This window comes from Dermacentor albipictus, chromosome 1 (assembly GCF_038994185.2).
Source record: "Dermacentor albipictus isolate Rhodes 1998 colony chromosome 1, USDA_Dalb.pri_finalv2, whole genome shotgun sequence".
NCBI lineage: Eukaryota > Metazoa > Arthropoda > Arachnida > Ixodida > Ixodidae > Dermacentor > Dermacentor albipictus.
This window is the reverse complement of record NC_091821.1, coordinates 106971001-106990030: the sequence shown is the minus strand read 5'-3', so window position 1 is coordinate 106990030 and position 19030 is coordinate 106971001. Positions and strand designations below refer to the sequence as shown.

The 19030-nt window shown below is 40.9% G+C and overlaps 1 protein-coding gene across 4 annotated transcripts in view; it reads left to right on the top strand.

The window, feature by feature from the left end:
* The window catches only part of garz (Sec7 domain-containing protein garz), a 108398-nt gene that overhangs the window by 29213 nt on the left and 60155 nt on the right, over positions 1-19030 (top strand). For all 4 annotated transcript variants that reach the window (XM_070524414.1, XM_070524406.1, XM_070524410.1 and 1 more), the window contains exons 13-20: positions 1151-1353; positions 2688-2811; positions 9195-9320; positions 9408-9490; positions 9570-9633; positions 11387-11659; positions 15187-15363; positions 15856-15980. In XM_070524414.1, the coding sequence (XP_070380515.1) occupies positions 1151-1353; positions 2688-2811; positions 9195-9320; positions 9408-9490; positions 9570-9633; positions 11387-11659; positions 15187-15363; positions 15856-15980 (1175 nt within the window). The remainder of the gene's footprint in view (positions 1-1150; positions 1354-2687; positions 2812-9194; positions 9321-9407; positions 9491-9569; positions 9634-11386; positions 11660-15186; positions 15364-15855; positions 15981-19030) is intronic.

Genomic DNA, 19030 nt, shown 5'->3' with positions numbered 1-19030 from the left:
ACTGTCTCAAGGGCCTGTTTCCATGCCTCAAAATGCTGTAGTTGCCTGAGCTGCAGGGACTGATTATCGCGTTGCTTTTCCAGGATGGATGTGTGGTGCCTCCACTAGAACTGAGTTGCGCAAATAGTATTTCATATTTGTGTCTTTTAACATTTCAGGCACAAAATATAGAACTTGTACCATGTAGCACTGTTGATTACAAAATGTGCATTTAAATGAAGCTAATAATGAAACCAAGAAATGCATATTGGGAATTAATGTTTTTTATTTAAGTGTACAATTAATTATGGATGAGGGTTAAATTTGCAATATATTTTTGATAAAGAAAAAGGGTAATGAAAGTGGCAAAGTAAGACAATGTGCCATTGGTAGTAACCAAACCGACAACCTTTGTATAATGGGCAATCTACATTGTTAGGTATTTATGTACATTTGCCCTATTTGTAATGTAGCCTTGGTAGTGTTGGCCAGTGCCACTCATGGCCAAGGCAGTGGACGTGGAACATTCATAAACTTTAGGCATCATGTAGTATGTAAATTTACTAAGCATGTAAAATTGAGTGCCGTTGTTTTTCTCACTCTTCTCTTTCACGATGTGTATTTGTGATTGACAACTTATAACAAGATGATTTGAATACAGCATTAGAAAAAGATCTGTTATGTTATAAACATGTAGCAGGTTGCTTTGAAACTACATTCTCAATTGAGCTGCTCAGGTTTGGAAATGTTTCTCAAAGGTGATTTTTGTTGCGTCATGAAACAAAAATATATTGTTGTGGCACTTGTCAGCATGTTACTGTAGCAATTACCTACGTTTGAGTGGATGTCTCATTTTCCCTTTATTAGTTACTGGCAATGTGTGATTGTATGGTTTTCATATATTATTGTTGACATTGTATAGCATTAACAGAATTTGTGGTATTCTGTTTTCTAAGCATACACTATAGAAAATGATTCAAGACATCTCTCCAGAAACCGCAAAAGAAGGTGATGCATTCTTTAGTGTATTATGTAATGTGTGCTAGTGATCTCGTCAAGTTTGAACCGCCTTCTCTGCACTTTGTTAGTGTGTCAATTAAGGATTCGGCAACATCCTTGCAGAATGTTTACTGTAGTATTTTTTTTTTTGTTCTGCTTCTTTTAAAAATAGCTTCTGGCATCGGGCACAGAGCACTTCAATGGCCGTCCCAGTAAGGGTATTGAGTTCCTCCAAGAGCATGGATTGCTAAGTGATCCCTTGGATCCCAATGAAGTAGCCTTATTCCTAAGGGACAACTCACAGTTGGATAAAAAGAAAATTGGTGAATACATAGCCAACCGGAAAAACCTCAAGGTGCTTGATGCCTTTGTCAAGTGAGTAAACAGTGAAATTTCTATTGTATGTGTGGTGCCCATCTATGTAGCATTCATTCATAAGAATTATGCATCGATTCCCTACGACTTTACTGCTGAGTGCCTTAGTGATGACGAAAGGAACACGCATTGTCTCATTGTCTTCATGCAGCGTCATTGTTCTCATGAACAAAGATACAAACGATGTTCAAAGGATCTTGACCTCATGTATCACTACACCATTGTAAGCCATCAAAATGGCAGCCTTATGTCAGTGGGTTGTGATGATGATGATGGCACATATGTATGCATGCTGCCATCTGATAATGGCTGCTACCACTAGATGCACTCTGTGTTGGAGCTTTGTTCTTTTTGTGCTATTTATACTGCGTGCACCAGTGCTCTTGATGCTGTAATTATTGCTCAAGTTTACTGTCGGACATGTGCTTGCTGTCATATGTGCTTACTGAAATATTGGTATCGTTGAAGATTGTCCTAGGAACTTGCAATGCAGTTTTTATGGCTGAAGCACGGAAATCTTGAATTAACAAACTGCGTGATTAAGAATGTATTCTACAGAAAATATAACACCATCATACGGAGATTTGGCCATATGATGTGGCGCACAATATTGTGATAAAACTTGTGCGGGCTAAGGGGTGTAGGTGAGTATGCACCTCCTCCTCTGACCCGGTCAGCCTGGTCATGGCTGTGCTAGCTGTCCACATGGCTGAGTGCATACATGGCCCACGTGCTGTACTGTGGAGGTAATCTTTGGTGGGTGCAAAGTTTGGGTGAGCAGAGATGGCTGGTGGCTTCGTGTGTGCTGTTTTCCCACACGTCTAGTGTTAGAGGTCGTGTAATCTCAAGTTTCGGAGATGCATTGAAGAGAGAGGTAGCATGAAACGTTCGCTCCCCTCTGCCTGCTTTGTTCATTACGCCAGCGTCAGTTATTACGCCAGTCATTACAGCGAGTGGTCGTGGTCACTGAATAAGGTCTGTTATGTTTGCCTGTGCACACGTGACACCATGCTTGCTAATTTATGATACAAGGTGTTTTAGCACAGAAATAGGAAGGATGAAGGACAAGTGCTTGTCCTTCGTCCTCCTTATTTGCATGCTACACCTCGCATCATGGAATACCAACTGGTCCAAATCCTTGTTTTGACTTTTTCATAGAATTAGTAGGCAAATATTTATTGCAAGTTCTACGGCCGATAAAACTACAAATCTTACTTCGGGTAGTTGTCTGATACTTTGCTATCTTTATCAATGCTTCGTCTTTCGGGTAAAACTATGACTTTTTGGCTTACCCGGGTGATAACCATGTTATGGTTTCTTTGCTGTGCCTGTAGGTCCTTCAACTTTGCAAATACAAGAATTGATGAAGCTCTCAGAATGTACCTTGAGACATTCAGGCTGCCTGGGGAAGCACCGCTCATATCCTTGCTGTTGGAGCATTTTGCGGAGCACTGGCATGTGAGTAGTATTTCAGACCAGATGCTTTTCTGCATGCGTTTGGTGCACACAGAGCTCTTACATTGCTTAGTATGGGAAATCCAATCAACCTAAGTGTTGAATAAAATATGAAATAGAAATTTCACCTGAACTGGAATTTCGACTAGAACTTGAACTGAACCAGTGTTTTTGAAACTTTCCTGAACTGAAACCAAACTTGAATAAAAAATTAAAAATAGTTGCTGGTTTAAGCTTGTATGTTGACACTAAAGTCTAAGACTGTCTCTACTGTTCGTTTTACATTAGGAGAAACAAGAAAAGCTCTTACTTTCCACAATTGGTATGCCCCACTTGTAGCCTGTTATGATTTATTAGGCACGTTGTGTGAGTCAGTAGAGACAGATGCTGAGTGTGTGTCAAAAACTATGGGCAAAAGCTGCTACACACACGTGCAGTTTTAAATTTGACCATGCCAACTGGCTGCTAAAAAAAAAAAAAAAAAAAAAACTGAACTTCAGAACATTACAGTCAAATCTCGTTACTACGAACCCCACATTAATTAATTTCTCAAATTTATGAATATTTTAAAAATCCCCGCCAGATTGCCTATATTTTTATTGTAAAAATATTTCAAAACTACGAATTTCAATACAGTGCATATTTCACAATAACGCTCATAGTTTATTTCCCCCTTTATAACCGAGGAACCCTTAGTATTACGAATTCGGCTAAAAGTAACAGTGACGCAACTCTCGTGTGAAACAGGAATCGCGAGTGCAGTAGCTATCAGCATCACCATATCGAGTGCCAACTGCTTCACCACAAACTTCACCAGGAGCTTCACGACAAAGGTTTGGTGATGTTCATGCGAGATCCAACGATGAATGCAGCTAGCAACGGCATCAAGAAGAAGCGAAAACAGTTTTCGCTGCAGGAAAAATTGGACTTATTGCCGGAAATAGACTCTGGGAAAAAGCAAAAATTGACATGCACAGACAGCGCGGCATTGCCCCACTGACCATTGCGACCATTTTGAAATACCGAGACAAGATTGTCAAGCTTCAATGGGAGTCGCAGCTCGCTCCTACGAGGAAACGGCTGCGACTAGGAAACTTTCAAAATGTGGACCAAGCTGTTCTCACGTGGTTCAAAGATGCCAGACTGCAAAACATTCCTGTGTCTGGCCCAATGCTCCAAGGAAAAGCCTGTGAAATTGCCGATGTTCTTGAAGTAACTGGGGTCGATGCCAGTGCGGGTTGGTTTTTTCGTTTCTGCCAAAGGAACGGAATAACTTGGCAGGTAGTCTCGGGTGAGGAAAAGGCTGCTGACAGAGAAACCCCGTATTCCTGGCGCAATGATAGTTTTCTAGAGGTGGCTGAATCGTACTCTGAAGAAAATATTTTTAACGAGGATGAGACCGCGTGTTTTTATCAGCTCCTGCCAGACTGGATGATGCACTTCAAAGGGCAGCAGGGCAAAGGAGGGAAGAAGTCGCATCTTCGCGTGACAGTCCTGCTCTACTGCAATGCAACAGACACGAAGAAAATTAAACTGCTCGTCATCGGCAAATATGCGAAGCCTCGCTGCATGAAAAATGTCATGTTGTTACTATACGACTACTGCGCCAACAAACGAGTCTGGATGACCAGAGAACTCTTTTCTAAGTAGCTCATCAAACTCAACGATCAAATGAGGAGGGATGACTGAAGAATTCTACTGGTTATCGACAACTGCTCTGCTCACATTGCGAATGTTCGCTTCACGCATGTTCGCTTGGAGAGGAGAGGAGACAAAGGAGAGGAAAGACAGGGAGGTTAGCCAGTGTAAGTACCTGCTGGCTACCCTGTGCTGGGGAAAGGGGTAAAGGGAATAAAAGGAGAAAGAAGAAGATGAGGGGAAAAAAAAGAAAAAAAAAGAAAATTCACACAGTAACGCGAAACTACGCTCTACAACGTTCAAAGGCGGTCGCACAATTCGAATGTCCTTAAAAACTTCAACAAAGCCCTTAAGGCAAACAACACGTCGTTGCTGCAACCCCTAGACCAGGGCATTATAAAAAGTGTTAAAGCAGAATTTCATAAGCGCATTGTGCAGCGGTTGATTATCAACCTCTGCCTAAAGCAGCCGACTGCAATCAATATTTGTCAGGCAGCGGAAATGCTCACAGGAGCTTGGTGCAACTTGAAGGTGTCCACCATTAGCAACTGCTGGCGAAAAGCAGGGCTTGTCAAAGCGCCTGGGCAGCTTGAACATGACCTAGAGGTGACTGACAACAACCCAGGAGACCTGTGGACCGAGGTTGTGGAATTGCTGCCCACCGTCTCTTCCTTCGACGACTACGGGGAGAGTGACAGTGCAGCACTAACGGCGGCGGACCTGACAACCAAAGAGATTGTTAACTGCGTTCACGTCTCCAGTGATGATGACGACCCGAAGGAAGACGACTATGGATCACCTAACACATAAGATGAGATCGTGTCGAACATTGATGTTTTAGTGCATGTGAACAATGTCTGCACTTTAATCACTTGGTTTAATGATGTACCCAGTGAGATATTGTGCAAAGTGGAAGATGTAGATGCATTCCTAATCGGTCGTGTGTGCTGCATGCACCAGAAGAAAATCACCGATTTCTTCAAATAAAGCGGCTTTGAAGTGAATGAAACATTTTTATTTGAGATTATGCTTGTCTGCACACGCGTCTACTGCCAAGATACGTCAGATACTGGCTTATAACTGCCAATTTTTCATTACAACAATATTTCAAAATAACGATTTTCGGCGGTCCCGTGTGATTCTTTATATCGAGATTTGACTGTATAAACATGTGAAGCATGCAACTGAAAGGTATGTTTAACAGAAGAAAGTTGTGTTCATGGAGGGAAAGGAGTAAACCAGCCATGAGAGTGGCGTATTTTCTTGAAACCTCACACTGATGCTGTGATTCCCTGTTCCAAGCAACCATGGTCAGGCCAAGACACACCTAATGCAGTCATTACCACAGGTTTGTGGGCTAAGAACTCACGTCTGCCAGGGCTGAAACAAATGACTTGTCAATTAAGAAATCAAGTGCAAAATGTTGGACCTTTGCAATACACCTGTTCATGTCGAAAGTTGTTTCAGTAATTGTTAACGATATATATTCTCAATGTTTTATGGGCCACCAAATGGAGATGGGCATTTATTTCTTGAATTTCTCAAGTCGAACCTTTCATTTGTGTCTAAAAACAAATATTATGTCGAGTGGTGACTTCAATATAGACATGTGGTTCAACCCACAAAATAGCATTAACTTTGATGAGTTGCTCAAATGTTTTGGTTTCGGAATTCTTAAATGACATCCAACATGCATTGCACTGACATCAAAGTCTGGTTAATTTGCTGACACAGGCTGCGTCCTGGCTTCCACTGCTGGCATCAGCATTGTGTGCGCACACATTAGTGTTCCTGCTGAGCAGCTGTGTGCATACCACACCATAATGGATGCACTGGTCTAAGTGGTATTGACAGTAAATATCAAACTAAATCTATCAAACGCTGATGGTTTTCCGTTGGTCTCATCTCGTACACCATTGAGGTGCAGTGGTTGTAACACCAATGCTGGCATTGTTCATTGTGCCAGTGATATGACACACCTTGTATCTGTCAGGGCTCTGTCCCTGCTGCGTAGCAGTAGTTGTCTGGTGTTCTGCTTTGTTCCACGTCATCTCTGTGTGTTGCTATAACACTGTGCGAGGAGCATAATGCTAAACCTTGCTAGATTTTTTTTTCTAGACCACTGTTCCCTACCATAAAGAATTGTGAGTTGTACGTTGATCCAAGCAGTTATGCAAACTGCTCTGGAGAATTTTCGCACACAGATCTTTAATGAACATTGGAAGAAAAGAAAACTGTGAGTTGAAATAGGTTCATAATGTAGCAGTGCAAAGTTGAAAAAAAAAAATAAAGCTGTCGTCTCTTCTTTTCCATATGTTTCTTTTTTGCACTGCTGCATCATGAAAATTGGAATTCTGTGCTTTCTAAAAGAAATGCAAAAGGGCTCACAAGCTTTGCTCTATACAGTCAAGTCCACTTATAACAATATTGAAATGTCACAAAAATTATATTATAATCGCGTTGCATAGAAGAAAGCCAGGAAAAATATTGCAGCACAAAATGTTTATTGCCACATGACCAACATGCTATGCTACTTACTTTCTTGCAGTGGAAAAATTAACCGTTAACTTTGCCTGCTTGGCACTAAGACAACTTACGTCATGTTGCAGTGCATCTGGATTTTGCACACAGTCAAGAGAGAGGCCCTTCGCAAAAATGAAGTCTTGAAAGGACTCAATTATACCAAGAGTCTCTTGGGATGACATAACTTTGTGGGCTTCATGGGGGTGTCGTCGTCACTCATCATTTTCATCAATGTTCGTGCCTTTCACCCTGGCAACAATTTCCTTCGTCAGTCAAATGCTCTGCTGTCTGGACTGCATCTTCTGTGTGCAGAAAAGCCACCAATAAAGCTAATACGTGCTTTAATGTTGAATGCTAAATCCAGAAGATAATGTATGCACCTTAGGAATGCAGTGCTGTTTATGTACGAGAGGTGTAGTATGTAATGCTAATGCTAACACGAAGTCCTTGCATTATCTGCTACATGCTATACTTAATATTTTTTACACTGAAAAGTGAATATTGAAGGAATGAGAAATGATAGGCCCATTAGCTTATTATCTGTATTAATTTTTTAATTGTGCAAGACATTCATTTAGGTTACTTGGAATAGAATCAGTGAAGCACTTGGTTTCAATCTCTCAAAGGACTCTATTGTTTTGGAAATGAATATCCAACAGTAAACCATATTGATGTCAGTAATTAGCTTAGATAGAAATATATGGAATATGACAAACTGTTACATGCGGACTTTATAGATCATGAAAAGGCATAATATTCAGTGGAAGCAACAGCCATACAGACGTTCCATGATGAAGGCATTGAAGAAGTATATGTGTGAATATATGAGAATGTATCTAGAGGGATTTTTCCACTCCTTCACGAGGGAAGTAGAAAAATTCACTGACGATTATGATACTTCCTAATGCGAAATTTGAGGGCTGCTTTAAACATGTTTTCATTTCGCTATATATTGGCTGGTGCAGACACTCTGTATCGTGCAGCAAGTTGCAAATGAGCGAAGTGTGGCGAGACTGCCTCGCTAATAGGGAGAATGCGAGAGGCAGCGCGCAGGTGATGTGTGGGCACAGTTCAGAGTAGCCGCTACAGACAGACCTCCGCTCTTGCAATGCTTTGTTTTGACATGCTCGCCACATGCCTTATTGAAGGTGTCATTGGTGAACAGACAATGCGCGCTACTCTGGCGCTATCTCGGAGTGATGGTCACCGCAGAAAGCCCATAGACACGGGTGGTAAAACGCAAGCGGCACGACGACAGAATTAAAACTCAGCTGCGGCAAAGCGGCCACACCAACTGGTGGTGAGCCATTGTGGCACTCACGTGACAGCATGAAAACCTTGCCTCCTCTCATTATATTTGAAATGTAGCGGGCTTTTTCCTTCGTCTGCTAACAGGCCATTGCTGTGTTTACGTTCTTCGTCCTTCATTCTTAACGAGAATCATGTCTTACAAAGATGACATTGTTGCCATTGATCATAATTATGTTGGCGTGCCATCTTCTGCTGCGGCGTCGCCGCATTCCAAAGTCAAGGAGAATGAGGTACTGGGTGTTGTCTCTGTGTCCTTGTGGTTAGGGTCCATCTTGTACAGAATCAGATATAGTGCACTGTCTCCAAAAACCTTTCCATCAGGACATCTCAGTTCAGACTCATCATTGTAAAAAAGAATCTCAAACCATATCATAAGAAGCCAGCAAGCACTGACACCAGGGACAACATAGGGGAAATTACTTGTGCTTAATAAATGAAATAAAAAAACGATAAATTAATGGAAATTAAAGTGGATGAAAAAACAACTTAACCCCCTTCTTCTCGTTTATTAGATAATGAGCGTCTCGAATCCGGCAACATTGATGCTTCTTGCAGTTGATGCAGTGTGCAGTTATGAACAATATGTCTTGCCCTTCATTTTTCTTTTCTTTTTGAAATGTATCGGGGAGGTTCTGATTATGTATGTTTAGGAAACTTGGAGTGAGTAAGTGAAAAAGTTATCTTTTAGAATATTAGCAAATGGGCCAGGATGTTAGTTCATCTTATAAGGTCTTAAATTGTCAATGCTGTTTTTAGCTGCTTTCACATTTTCATGCACTTAGCACATTTTGTTATTAATTCTCTGAAAACTCCGAAATTTTTTTAGTATTTTGTTTGTTCCTTACTACGTTGGAGTTTTATATAGTCATATTGCTTCTTTTCCTTGTTTTTGGTGGTGCTGCTGCCATCTACAGAAAAGTATGAATGAACCATTTGCCAACAGTGATGCTGCATTTACACTGGCCTATGCTGTAATTATGTTGAACATGGACCAGCACAATCATAATGTCAAGAAGCAAAACATCCCCATGACTGTCGAGGTAACTGCTGCTCATTGGCAGGTTTTCTTCTAACTTTTCATATTGATTCTTTGCCATGGCCCCAATTCTTCCTTCTTCATTACTCAGGACTTCAAGAAAAATCTAAATGGTGTGAATGGTGGCAATGACTTTGATAAAGACATGCTTGAAGAAGTATACAATGCAATCAGGTGAGTTGTCCCTTTCATTTTGGTCAAAAGTGCTGTATAATTGTGGAAACAAGAGAGATTTATGCTGGCATTCTTGCAGAAATGAAGAGATAGTGATGCCTGCAGAACAGACGGGACTAGTCAGAGAAAACTACCTCTGGAAAGTGAGTGATTCTGTTGCTTTCTGGCTTTTAATAGCTATGCTGGTTTAGTGGCTAAAGCATAGGTTTATATGCTTTCAATAGGATTTGCAGAAATTAGCACCAATGCAGTAAATGCTTCATTATAGCAAAGACACTGAGATGGCAGGATAGCTTTATATTGGGAGTACTATAGAACTTCATATAAGCCATGTATAAGCCACCCATCTTGCTTGCCTTAAATGCGCTTTATAGCCATTTCCTCCTTTATGTTCCCTTGTGCTTCCTCTACCTGAATGAAGAGAAATTGTGTGTAATTTTATGAGGATGTGATGTAGCATTGCACTATGCTGGTATTCTCCTTGGCCTCCTGTTACAGTTGTCTTCAAATAATTTGATGCCCATGGGATGTGCAAAATTAGTTTGTTATTCAAGGTATTGGTTAAAGTACCTTTTAAAAAGGCAATTTGGGAGCGCTTTTGCTGGGGCTGTTGAATGTAATCAAGCTAAGAGGAAGATGAAATTAACCAGTGGTAGATAAATTGGGGGGAACTACCCCTGTATTAAAGTTTGCTGTTATGCTACTTAGTACTTACGGGATGTTGTCCTGTTGTTTGTGCCGTTTTTGTCCTATATTACTGTCTGGTAAGTAAACTTGAACAAGCTAGAATTCTATTGCTGCATAACTGTTACAGCCGTGCCATGGTCTCATGAGTGGAGCAAAAAAAGACAAGAAACTGCCTGCAAGCCAGTTAGTCCTGCATGATAAACACTTTCATCAATGCACTTAACATAAATGAGGCTATAACATATCGACTTTGGCATGATTGAAGCCAGATTGGAGCTCTAATATGAATTTCTTTAAAGATTACCATTGCAATGAATGTTTTGCACTTAATTTGCCATTCGATTTTATTTGCTCACCGCTCACGCCTTCATGAAGTTCACCTTTTCCTAACAGTTGTCTACAGTTCTTTCTGTCCTTTGTTGTTCTTTCTCCTGTGTGTAATGCACCTAATTGGCCTGCCATACGTGAAGATTTCTGGCCCTTTCATGCATTCCAGATTGTCTTTACACAGCCAACTTTTGTTTGTTTGTCCTTGGCAAAGCCTAAAGAGTGGTTTGAATTATCCAGAAATGTGAAATAAACGAAGCATATAAAGAGCCTCTGCAACACCTTTCATGAAATGTATGAAATGTCTCATATTCAAGGACATTTCCTCTTACACTTTTTCCTACAAAATTTTTTACAAAGTGCACCTTGCATCAGCACAACTATTGGCAACCAAATGCTGCCCCTCCCATGACCTCCTGGCCTTTTCCTCCTTTTCTTCATTTTAGCTGTGCTAGAAACTTGGCAGTCAGGCCCATACAGAATGAGGCCTGCTGTGCTCTGCCAATCATCACACCTAGCTTTGACATCAGCTTGGCCTTAGAGATTGCTGGAGGCACTGCTTATTTGTGGCACCTAAAAAAATTGGGCCAGGCAACCATAGGTACACACAAAAAAAAAAGTGACAGAGATTTCATGTCCAAGGAAAGAGCAGGTAGTCTTTGAGCAAAACTATAGACTCACTTCTGCATGCAGAGGAATATTTGTCACCAATGTTTGTGACATCATCAATTAGAGAATAAGCAGATTTATTTACTATGATAAAAAGTGCTGCAGTTCCCCTTTAACAAACACGAAACCGGTAGGAAGTTTTGAATGCGGTCATGTGCATGTGCATAGGTGGCACTTCATCCTCGCTAAAACTCACCTGTGCTCTTCATGCAGGTGTTGTTGCGGAGGGGTGCAGGTAAAGCAGGCCACTTTATGCATGCACCTAATGGACTACTCGACCACGACCTCTTCACACTAGTTTGGGGCCCTACAGTGGCTGCGCTTGCCTCTGTGCTTGATCGAGCCCCCTGTGAATCACTTGTGCTGCAGCGAGCCTTAGGTGGATACCGCAAGTGTGCTATGGTGGCTGCGCACTATGCCATGAGTGACGTGTTTGACAACCTTGTCATCTCTCTCTGCAAGTTCACTGCACTGAGCACTGCTGAGGCAAGGGCCACTCCTTCCTTTATGCTGTCAGATAAGACTGCCTTAGAATAGGAGTCTTCCGCTAGTAATTTTTTTTATTCATATGAATATGAATCGACTAGCACTGTTAGAAAATTGAATACGGTTCAAATAGTTTTTGAATGATGAACAGACCTTTTCACCATTAACCCTTTCAGTGCCATTGATGTACTGGTACATTCTCCACTCTCTGCAGTCAGATGTGGGCAGTAATGCGAAGTTGGTGAGCTCCGAGGTAGTTCCACAATCTGTTGTATATTCCTACAAGCATATTTTATCGTCTCTCTGGGCTTTTGTTTATTTATTTATTTATTATACCCTCAGGGCAAAGGCATTACAGCGGGGAGGGGGTAATATAGGATACAAAGTCAAGCAATACATTACAGTGAATGTTGTTATACGACAAATTCAACATTCTCCAAAATAAACAAAGGTTGTTAGTGCATCGCGAAATCGGTGATTATCTTCAATGGCTGCAATATCGGGAGGGAGGCGGTTCCATTCGACAGATGTCCGGGGAAGGTAAGACTGAAAAAAAGCTTTAGTATTGCATTTTTGATGCCAACCTTGTGCTGATGATCAATGCGACGGGAGATGTGTTCTGGTGGTGAAATAAAATCGTCGTGTAGCGTGACGTGGTGATATACCTTGTGGAATAGAGTTAGGCGACTGATTTTCAGGTGAGATCTTAAAGGTGGGAGGGAAAGGTTAGTTTTCATGGCTGTGATACTTATGGTACCGTTGTAATTTGAAAAGATGAAGCGAACGGAGTTATTTTGGATAAGTTTGAGAAAAGATACAAGATTTTCATTCGCAAGGTCCCATATAGATGATGCATATTCAATTTTAGATCGTATTAGTTTTTTATAAAGTAGTAGCTTTAAGGACGATGGAGCAGCAGAGAAGTTACAACGTAAATACTCTAATATGCGATTAGTGTTATTAGTCGCATATTCAGTTTGGGCATTCCATGTTAAGTTTTGTGTTATATTTTGCCTAGGCATTTATATGATGCGACGGAATCAAGAGGAATGCCATTAAGACAATATGAAGGAGAAGGGTTAGAGCAGCGAGAAACGCGCATGAACTTACATTTGTTAATATTTAATTCCATTTTCCACGTTTTGCACCAGTTAGACGCACTCTGGAACGCACCCCTTCGAGGGTGTGGTTGCGCTGCACGGAGCATGCATCTGCTGATCGGAGGGGTGGCTCCTAGACTTTGTGCACTGCTACTGCATCGATTCTCCATTAAAATATTCACGTCGTAGCGCAAGGACCACTCTTGCGTGTTTATGCCATCTGTCATACCTTTATAGCAGGTTGTTTCTTTTTTTTTTTGACCCTGACACAATGGCACTATCGCGGAAATGTATGCATCAGAATGAAACTAGATAGGAGATAGAAAAGGAAAATAGGAATCAGAGGACCATATTAAGAGAGCATTTGCTATTATCTGTGTAACTTTTTGCATTCTTAATAACCGAAAATAAACTTGTGTTTGTTTTATAATATCCGAGAAAAAAACCTGGCACTGAAAGGGTTCATATGAAGCAATGCTTATATTTTGTTTGCACAATGTTAGGAAATTTGTTATTACACTGCCATTATGAAGCATTTTCTTTAAAAGAACATATGGAGCATTACAAGCAAGACAAGATGGAGATATGAAGTGATCAACGGTAGGTGAACAAGGGAAGCCTCAGCCTGGAGCCAACGTTTTCACAAGGAGACATGTCTTTGTCAGGGCAAGAAGTGCTTTTCTTGGCATCATTTACATAAATAAAGCAGAACAAGTACACAGTTTGTTCACATACTGGACCCTCTTCATAGCATATGTAGTTATGAATTATCAAAATGAAGTTCAGGAAAGGCAGTCTTGTGGGTCAATTAGTATCTCTGTGTGCTGTTTAGATTGGTAATACGAGTTGCTGGAGGTGACATCAGAGCAAAAAATGCACTTTTTCCATAGTTGGAATGGTCGCAGAATATAGTGCTACTGTTATATACTATCACATAATGTTGCAGTGAAGCATGTACAGGTTTAATCTAAAGAGAAGACAGAGATGTAGCATCCGTAACGAGTGCCAAATAATACCTGCTGCCAAATGTCATGGCTGAGAGTTAAATGTTGGTGCAGATAATCGCGGTATAACTGGAATAGGCTGGCTCCCTGAGCGACGCCGTATGTTTTATGTAACTTATAACTTCTAATGATTTATGTCCACTATGGGAGGGATGAAAGTTGTGGCATTTCTGCTTCAGTTCTATGTTTAATCATGCACAATTGATGATATGAACTATCCAAAAATTGTTGGAAATGTATTCAAACTTGCGAATAATTAATATTCAATTCAAAAAGTGAGTCGAATAAGACAATATTAAATTTGTTATTAGAAGGTTTAGCACATCCTTGCCTTAGAGGTGTTTAGAGAATGGAATTGATAGTAGTAAATATTGTAATCTCGCTGTCTTTCTATAAGTTTTTACTTGAGGAGAAAGTCTTTTAAGGAATCATGCCGGAATGCCTCACCCATTGTGGAAGGGTTGTTAATACTGCTGTTCAATTTGAGACTGATGAGGCTGGTGGCTAAAAGGATGCATGTAGAGTAGGCTATGTAAATTTAAAAGATTCTATGTTTCAAGATTTAAGTGCATATTTATGAAATTCAGGAAGTTGAATTTAGAGGGATGCCTTATGGCATCCTTTATGGCACGCATGTAGCTTTGGAATATAATACTTGAACAATAATTTATGTTATGTGGGCCAGGCTGTTTTAGTTACCAGAATTTTGTATGAGAAGCAATCGTTAATCTTCAATGGGCAAGAATTTTCAGTGATGTAGCATGTGCTGTTTGTTGTAATTGAGCTATGAGCACCAGTGTCAAAAGCATGCAATAGGTACATTTGGTGCAAGAGAAATCAATGCTCTGGCCATGGCTTGCTTTGGCTGATGAACAGTTCACTGTGGCAATGAACCATATCCTTCAATTCATGAAGTGCAACCTGCGTTATTTCACCATCAAGCCATGTAAAACGTAGTAATTAAAGGAGTCATTGTACAAGTAGAGTGGGTAGTGAAAGAGACAGGAAGTTGGGTGGGTGGTTGTAAAACTTCCTTTAATTCTTGATCATACGGCTGGCTAAGTGGCTGATTCTGCCGATTGTCGGGGCGCGGCTTTGGCCAAGCTAGTAGTGAAGGGTAAAAAGAATGTAAAATGATAAGAAATGTAGCAAAATATGGGCCCTTTACTTAAATGGGCTGGCATGGTGGATATGTAATGTTACTTAGCAGGCATGAATGCGGTGGAGGTCAAACAGCTGTATAGTTGGGGTACGACAAAAAACAACAGCATAAAAACCTTCAAGTTAATTTTGTTGCACTTATCATGACAGAACTGAACTGGCATGAATTGAGTAGTGTGATGTTCTCGTCTTACTGATAGACTGTGCTGACCCAGTTCTGGATTTTTTTTCCCATCTTGACAGTGTGCTTTTTGGTATGCAGAGCCCTGAGACAGTGCCTGGGGTACTGGGAAACAGTCAGAAAGCACAGCTGGTGGCCAAGATGGTGTTTGGGCTGGCCCAAAGACATGGCCACATTCTCCGTGATGGCTGGAAGAACCTTGTTGACTGTCTGCTGCAACTGTACAAAGCCAAGCTACTGCCTCAAGCACTAGTCACTGTAAGTGTCATCTGCCAGGTTTTCAACTCGTTCTGTCTCATATACATTAGACAGCAGTTCTTGTGTTGGTACATTGAGGCTGTTATATATTCAATCTTGATGCTTTGTTAGTCGAAATATATGTATTTTATTGTTTTACACCCATTTCTTGGAAACTTAAAATTATGTAAAGCCTTCTATAATACATATACCTTATCATGGTATGTGAAGTTTCTTGAATTTCCTTTTTTTTGTCTGGCTGCACATGTCATATTTTACACTGTAAACACCAGTGAGAGTTTTTGAACAATGAGGAAATTTCCCACTCAAGGGTGTGCACTGCTGTGCTTACTTGTGTATTTAAGGTTGGCTTTGTTTTTATTTGCAGCGGATCGTTTTTAGCAAAGATATGTTGATAATAGCCTATGTTATAGTGCTTACTATAGTAGCGGGGCATGTTTAGAAGAATATTGTGATAGTGGTAATGTGGATCCTGAAGTTGTCTTCTATTAGGCAGAGGACTTTGTGGACCCTTCTGGAGAAGTTTCTTTGGTTCGTGCTGAAGAAGGCCAAAATACTGGGCTAGGTCAACAGCAGCAGAACTTCTTCAGCTCAGTTTACTCGTACCTGACTGAAGGGTGAGCCTATTTTCTTTTCGTGACCATCCCAAGAATGTGCACGCAAATGAAAGGTCACTAGCCCTATATTGATCTTGTTAACTCTTTGTTAATTTTACGTGACCTATAATTACAGATGAGACTGGGTTTTATGGTGTGCAGTGGTCCTGTGTTAGATATATTTGTTAAACAAAGCTTGAAACGTCAGTGACATTTTTTTTTCACATGTTTTGTCACTGTAAAAGAGGCTATTGTTATTATTTTTATGGTATTGAGTTGTTTGGAATGGTCTATTTATTTGAGAGAAAGAGACAAGATTATACAGACAGACAGAACATAAGTAAAACATATAGACTGAGCATTGTAACACTGAGTGCAAAATTAAGAAGTTTTTAGTGCTGTCAGTCATAAGCAACATTGTTGCTTTTCTGTGACAGTGAACTGGTTCCACCATCATGGCTTGGATCCTTTTGTTCGTAACTGAGCAGCATTTTATTTTGGCAGCTTATAGAGGCTGCGTAACACAAAAATCTTTGTTTCTATGTTGGTTTGCATAATTGCTGGCATAAGAAAAGGCATTTAACTGGGAACTTGAAAGAAAGAAAGAAAGAAAACAAACAAGCAAGACATCAAGTAAGCAAGCAAATACAAACAAGCAAACAAATGAAAACTGAGTTATATAACGTTATCTTCTAAATTTTTACATTAATACAGTTTATTTCATTTAGAACATTGTCAACAATGGTAAATCTTAGTCAATTTGTTCATTTATTCTCTTGCTTCACTCCACATTATGTCTTCGCAGGAGCATGTGTGTCTTTATAAAGAAACTGTTATCTGATGTGAGGTGTATGATTGTTTTTCAGCAGCAACTGCAAATTTATAGGGACATTGAAGAAAAACACCAGATCAGTTGAAACTGATAGAATATTCTTTAAAAACTCACTTTTCATTAGTTTGGTTGTAAGAGGTTAATTATTAAAAGAGAAGGTGAGCGACAAACATCAATTTTAAATATTTCGTGCCAAAACCCAAATGCCAATACAGTAAAATCTCGTTATGTTATGAACACCACATTAAGAAACTTTTCAGATTTATGAATTTTTTTGAAATCCCCTGTCAGAATGCTTATATTTTCAATGTAAAAAAACTTTCAGTACTACAAATTTCAGATTACTGAATATTTCAGAATAACATACGTAATTTAATCCCATAATCACCAAAATGCTTCATTATTACAAAGTTCCATTGAATTTTCGGTACCGAATCCCTGAGGCTTACACCTGTCATCATCAACTGCAGCAGCAGCAGCTATGCGCTGGCGAACCAGTTAATACAGGTACAGCCCCAGCAGCATCGGCATCAGCATGAGCATCGCATACGGTCATGTTCACACTCTCCTACTACGTCGTAGGCCAATAACCACTTTGATAGCGATCGACAGGAGCTGCGAAGTTCTTTGCTGTAATTGTGTTGTGCATTTGCTTTGCTGACAATGAGTTCTCCTGGCTTCCGTGTTAAAAGAAAGTGACGCCAGTTTTCGCTCAAAGAAAAAGTGGACATTTTGACGCAGCTGAATGCTGGAAGAAAGCAAGTCGATCTGTGAGGGGAGCATGATATTCCCCCGTCAACAATGGCAACGATGCTCAAGGATTGGGAAAAGATCATGAAATTGCATCGAGAATCACAGCTGGCTCCCTCAAGAAAACGCTTGCAGCTTGGAAGCTACCAGAACGTCAACGTGGCTGTCCTCATGTGGTTTAAGGATGCCAGACAAAACGATGTGCCCTTGTCAGGCCCGATTATTCAAGAGAAGGTGCTACAGTTCGTGGCCGCCTTGGACATCTCCAGTGCTGGATGGCTTTACCGCTTCTGGCAAAAGAATGGCATTGCGTGGCAGGTTGCTTGTGGCGAAGAAAAGGCAACAAATGCTGGGAGTGCGTGCGGTTGCCTGGCGGAACAAGCGCTTTCAAGAGATCGTCGAGTCTTTCTCTCCAGACGCCGTTTTCAACAGCGATGAAACGGCGTTCTTTTATCGGTTGTTGCCTGATAAAACAATCAACTTCAAAGGTGACAGGTGCAAGGGCGAAAAAAAATAACTTCTCCGTGTATCGGTTCTGTTCTGCTGCAACTCCACGGGCATGGAAAAACTCAATCCGCTAGTTGTTGACAAGTCTGATAAGCCGTCCTGCTTGAAAAACATTGTCTCGTTGCCTTGCGACTACCAAGCCAACAAAAAAGTGTGAATGATGCGAGAATTGTGCACTCAGTGGCTGCTGCAGCTTGACGACACAATGAAGAAGAAAGACAGAAAAATTCTCCTCATCTTTGACAAGTGCTCGGCGCATATCGTGAACGTGTGATTTAGCAATGTGCAACTTGAATTTATGCCCCCAAATTGTACTTCTTAGCTCCAACCTTTGGACCAGGGCATCATCAGATGTGTGATGGCCGAATTTTGGAAGCGTCTTGTGCAGTGCCTCCTGATTAATATTCGACTAAAGCTGCCCTCAAAGGTAAACGTCTGTCAAGCTGTAAAAATGCTTACAGGATCGGGGTGGAATGTGCAGGCAAGCACGATCAGCAATGGCCGGTGAAAGGCAGGCCTTTTAAAGGCTTCACCTGTGCCACAAGACTGTGAGGACACAGAGGAGTTCAACCCAGAACTATGGAACGAGCTTACCGAGAAGCTCCCCGTCGACACGACGGTGACCTTCGATGATTACATTGACAGCGACAGCGCGGCAGCTACATCAGCGTAGCTCACCAATAAAGACATTGTGAATAAAGTGCATGAGCAAGAAGATTGCAGTAGTGACGAAGACGATGCTGATACTGGACCAACACACGAAGATGAAGAGACTGTTTCCAGCTGGAATGTTTTAGTTTTTCTAGAAAGGGCGCTGCAAAGATGTCCCGGATGACGTTCAGAGGAAGGTCGAGGATGTGGAGACGTTCATCCTGCAGCGCTTGCTGTCTACTCGCCAGAAGAAGATTACAGACTTCTTCAAGCAATAAATTGCAGTTAAACTGTGCCCAGCGTTCTCGTTTATTATTTATGTACGAACACG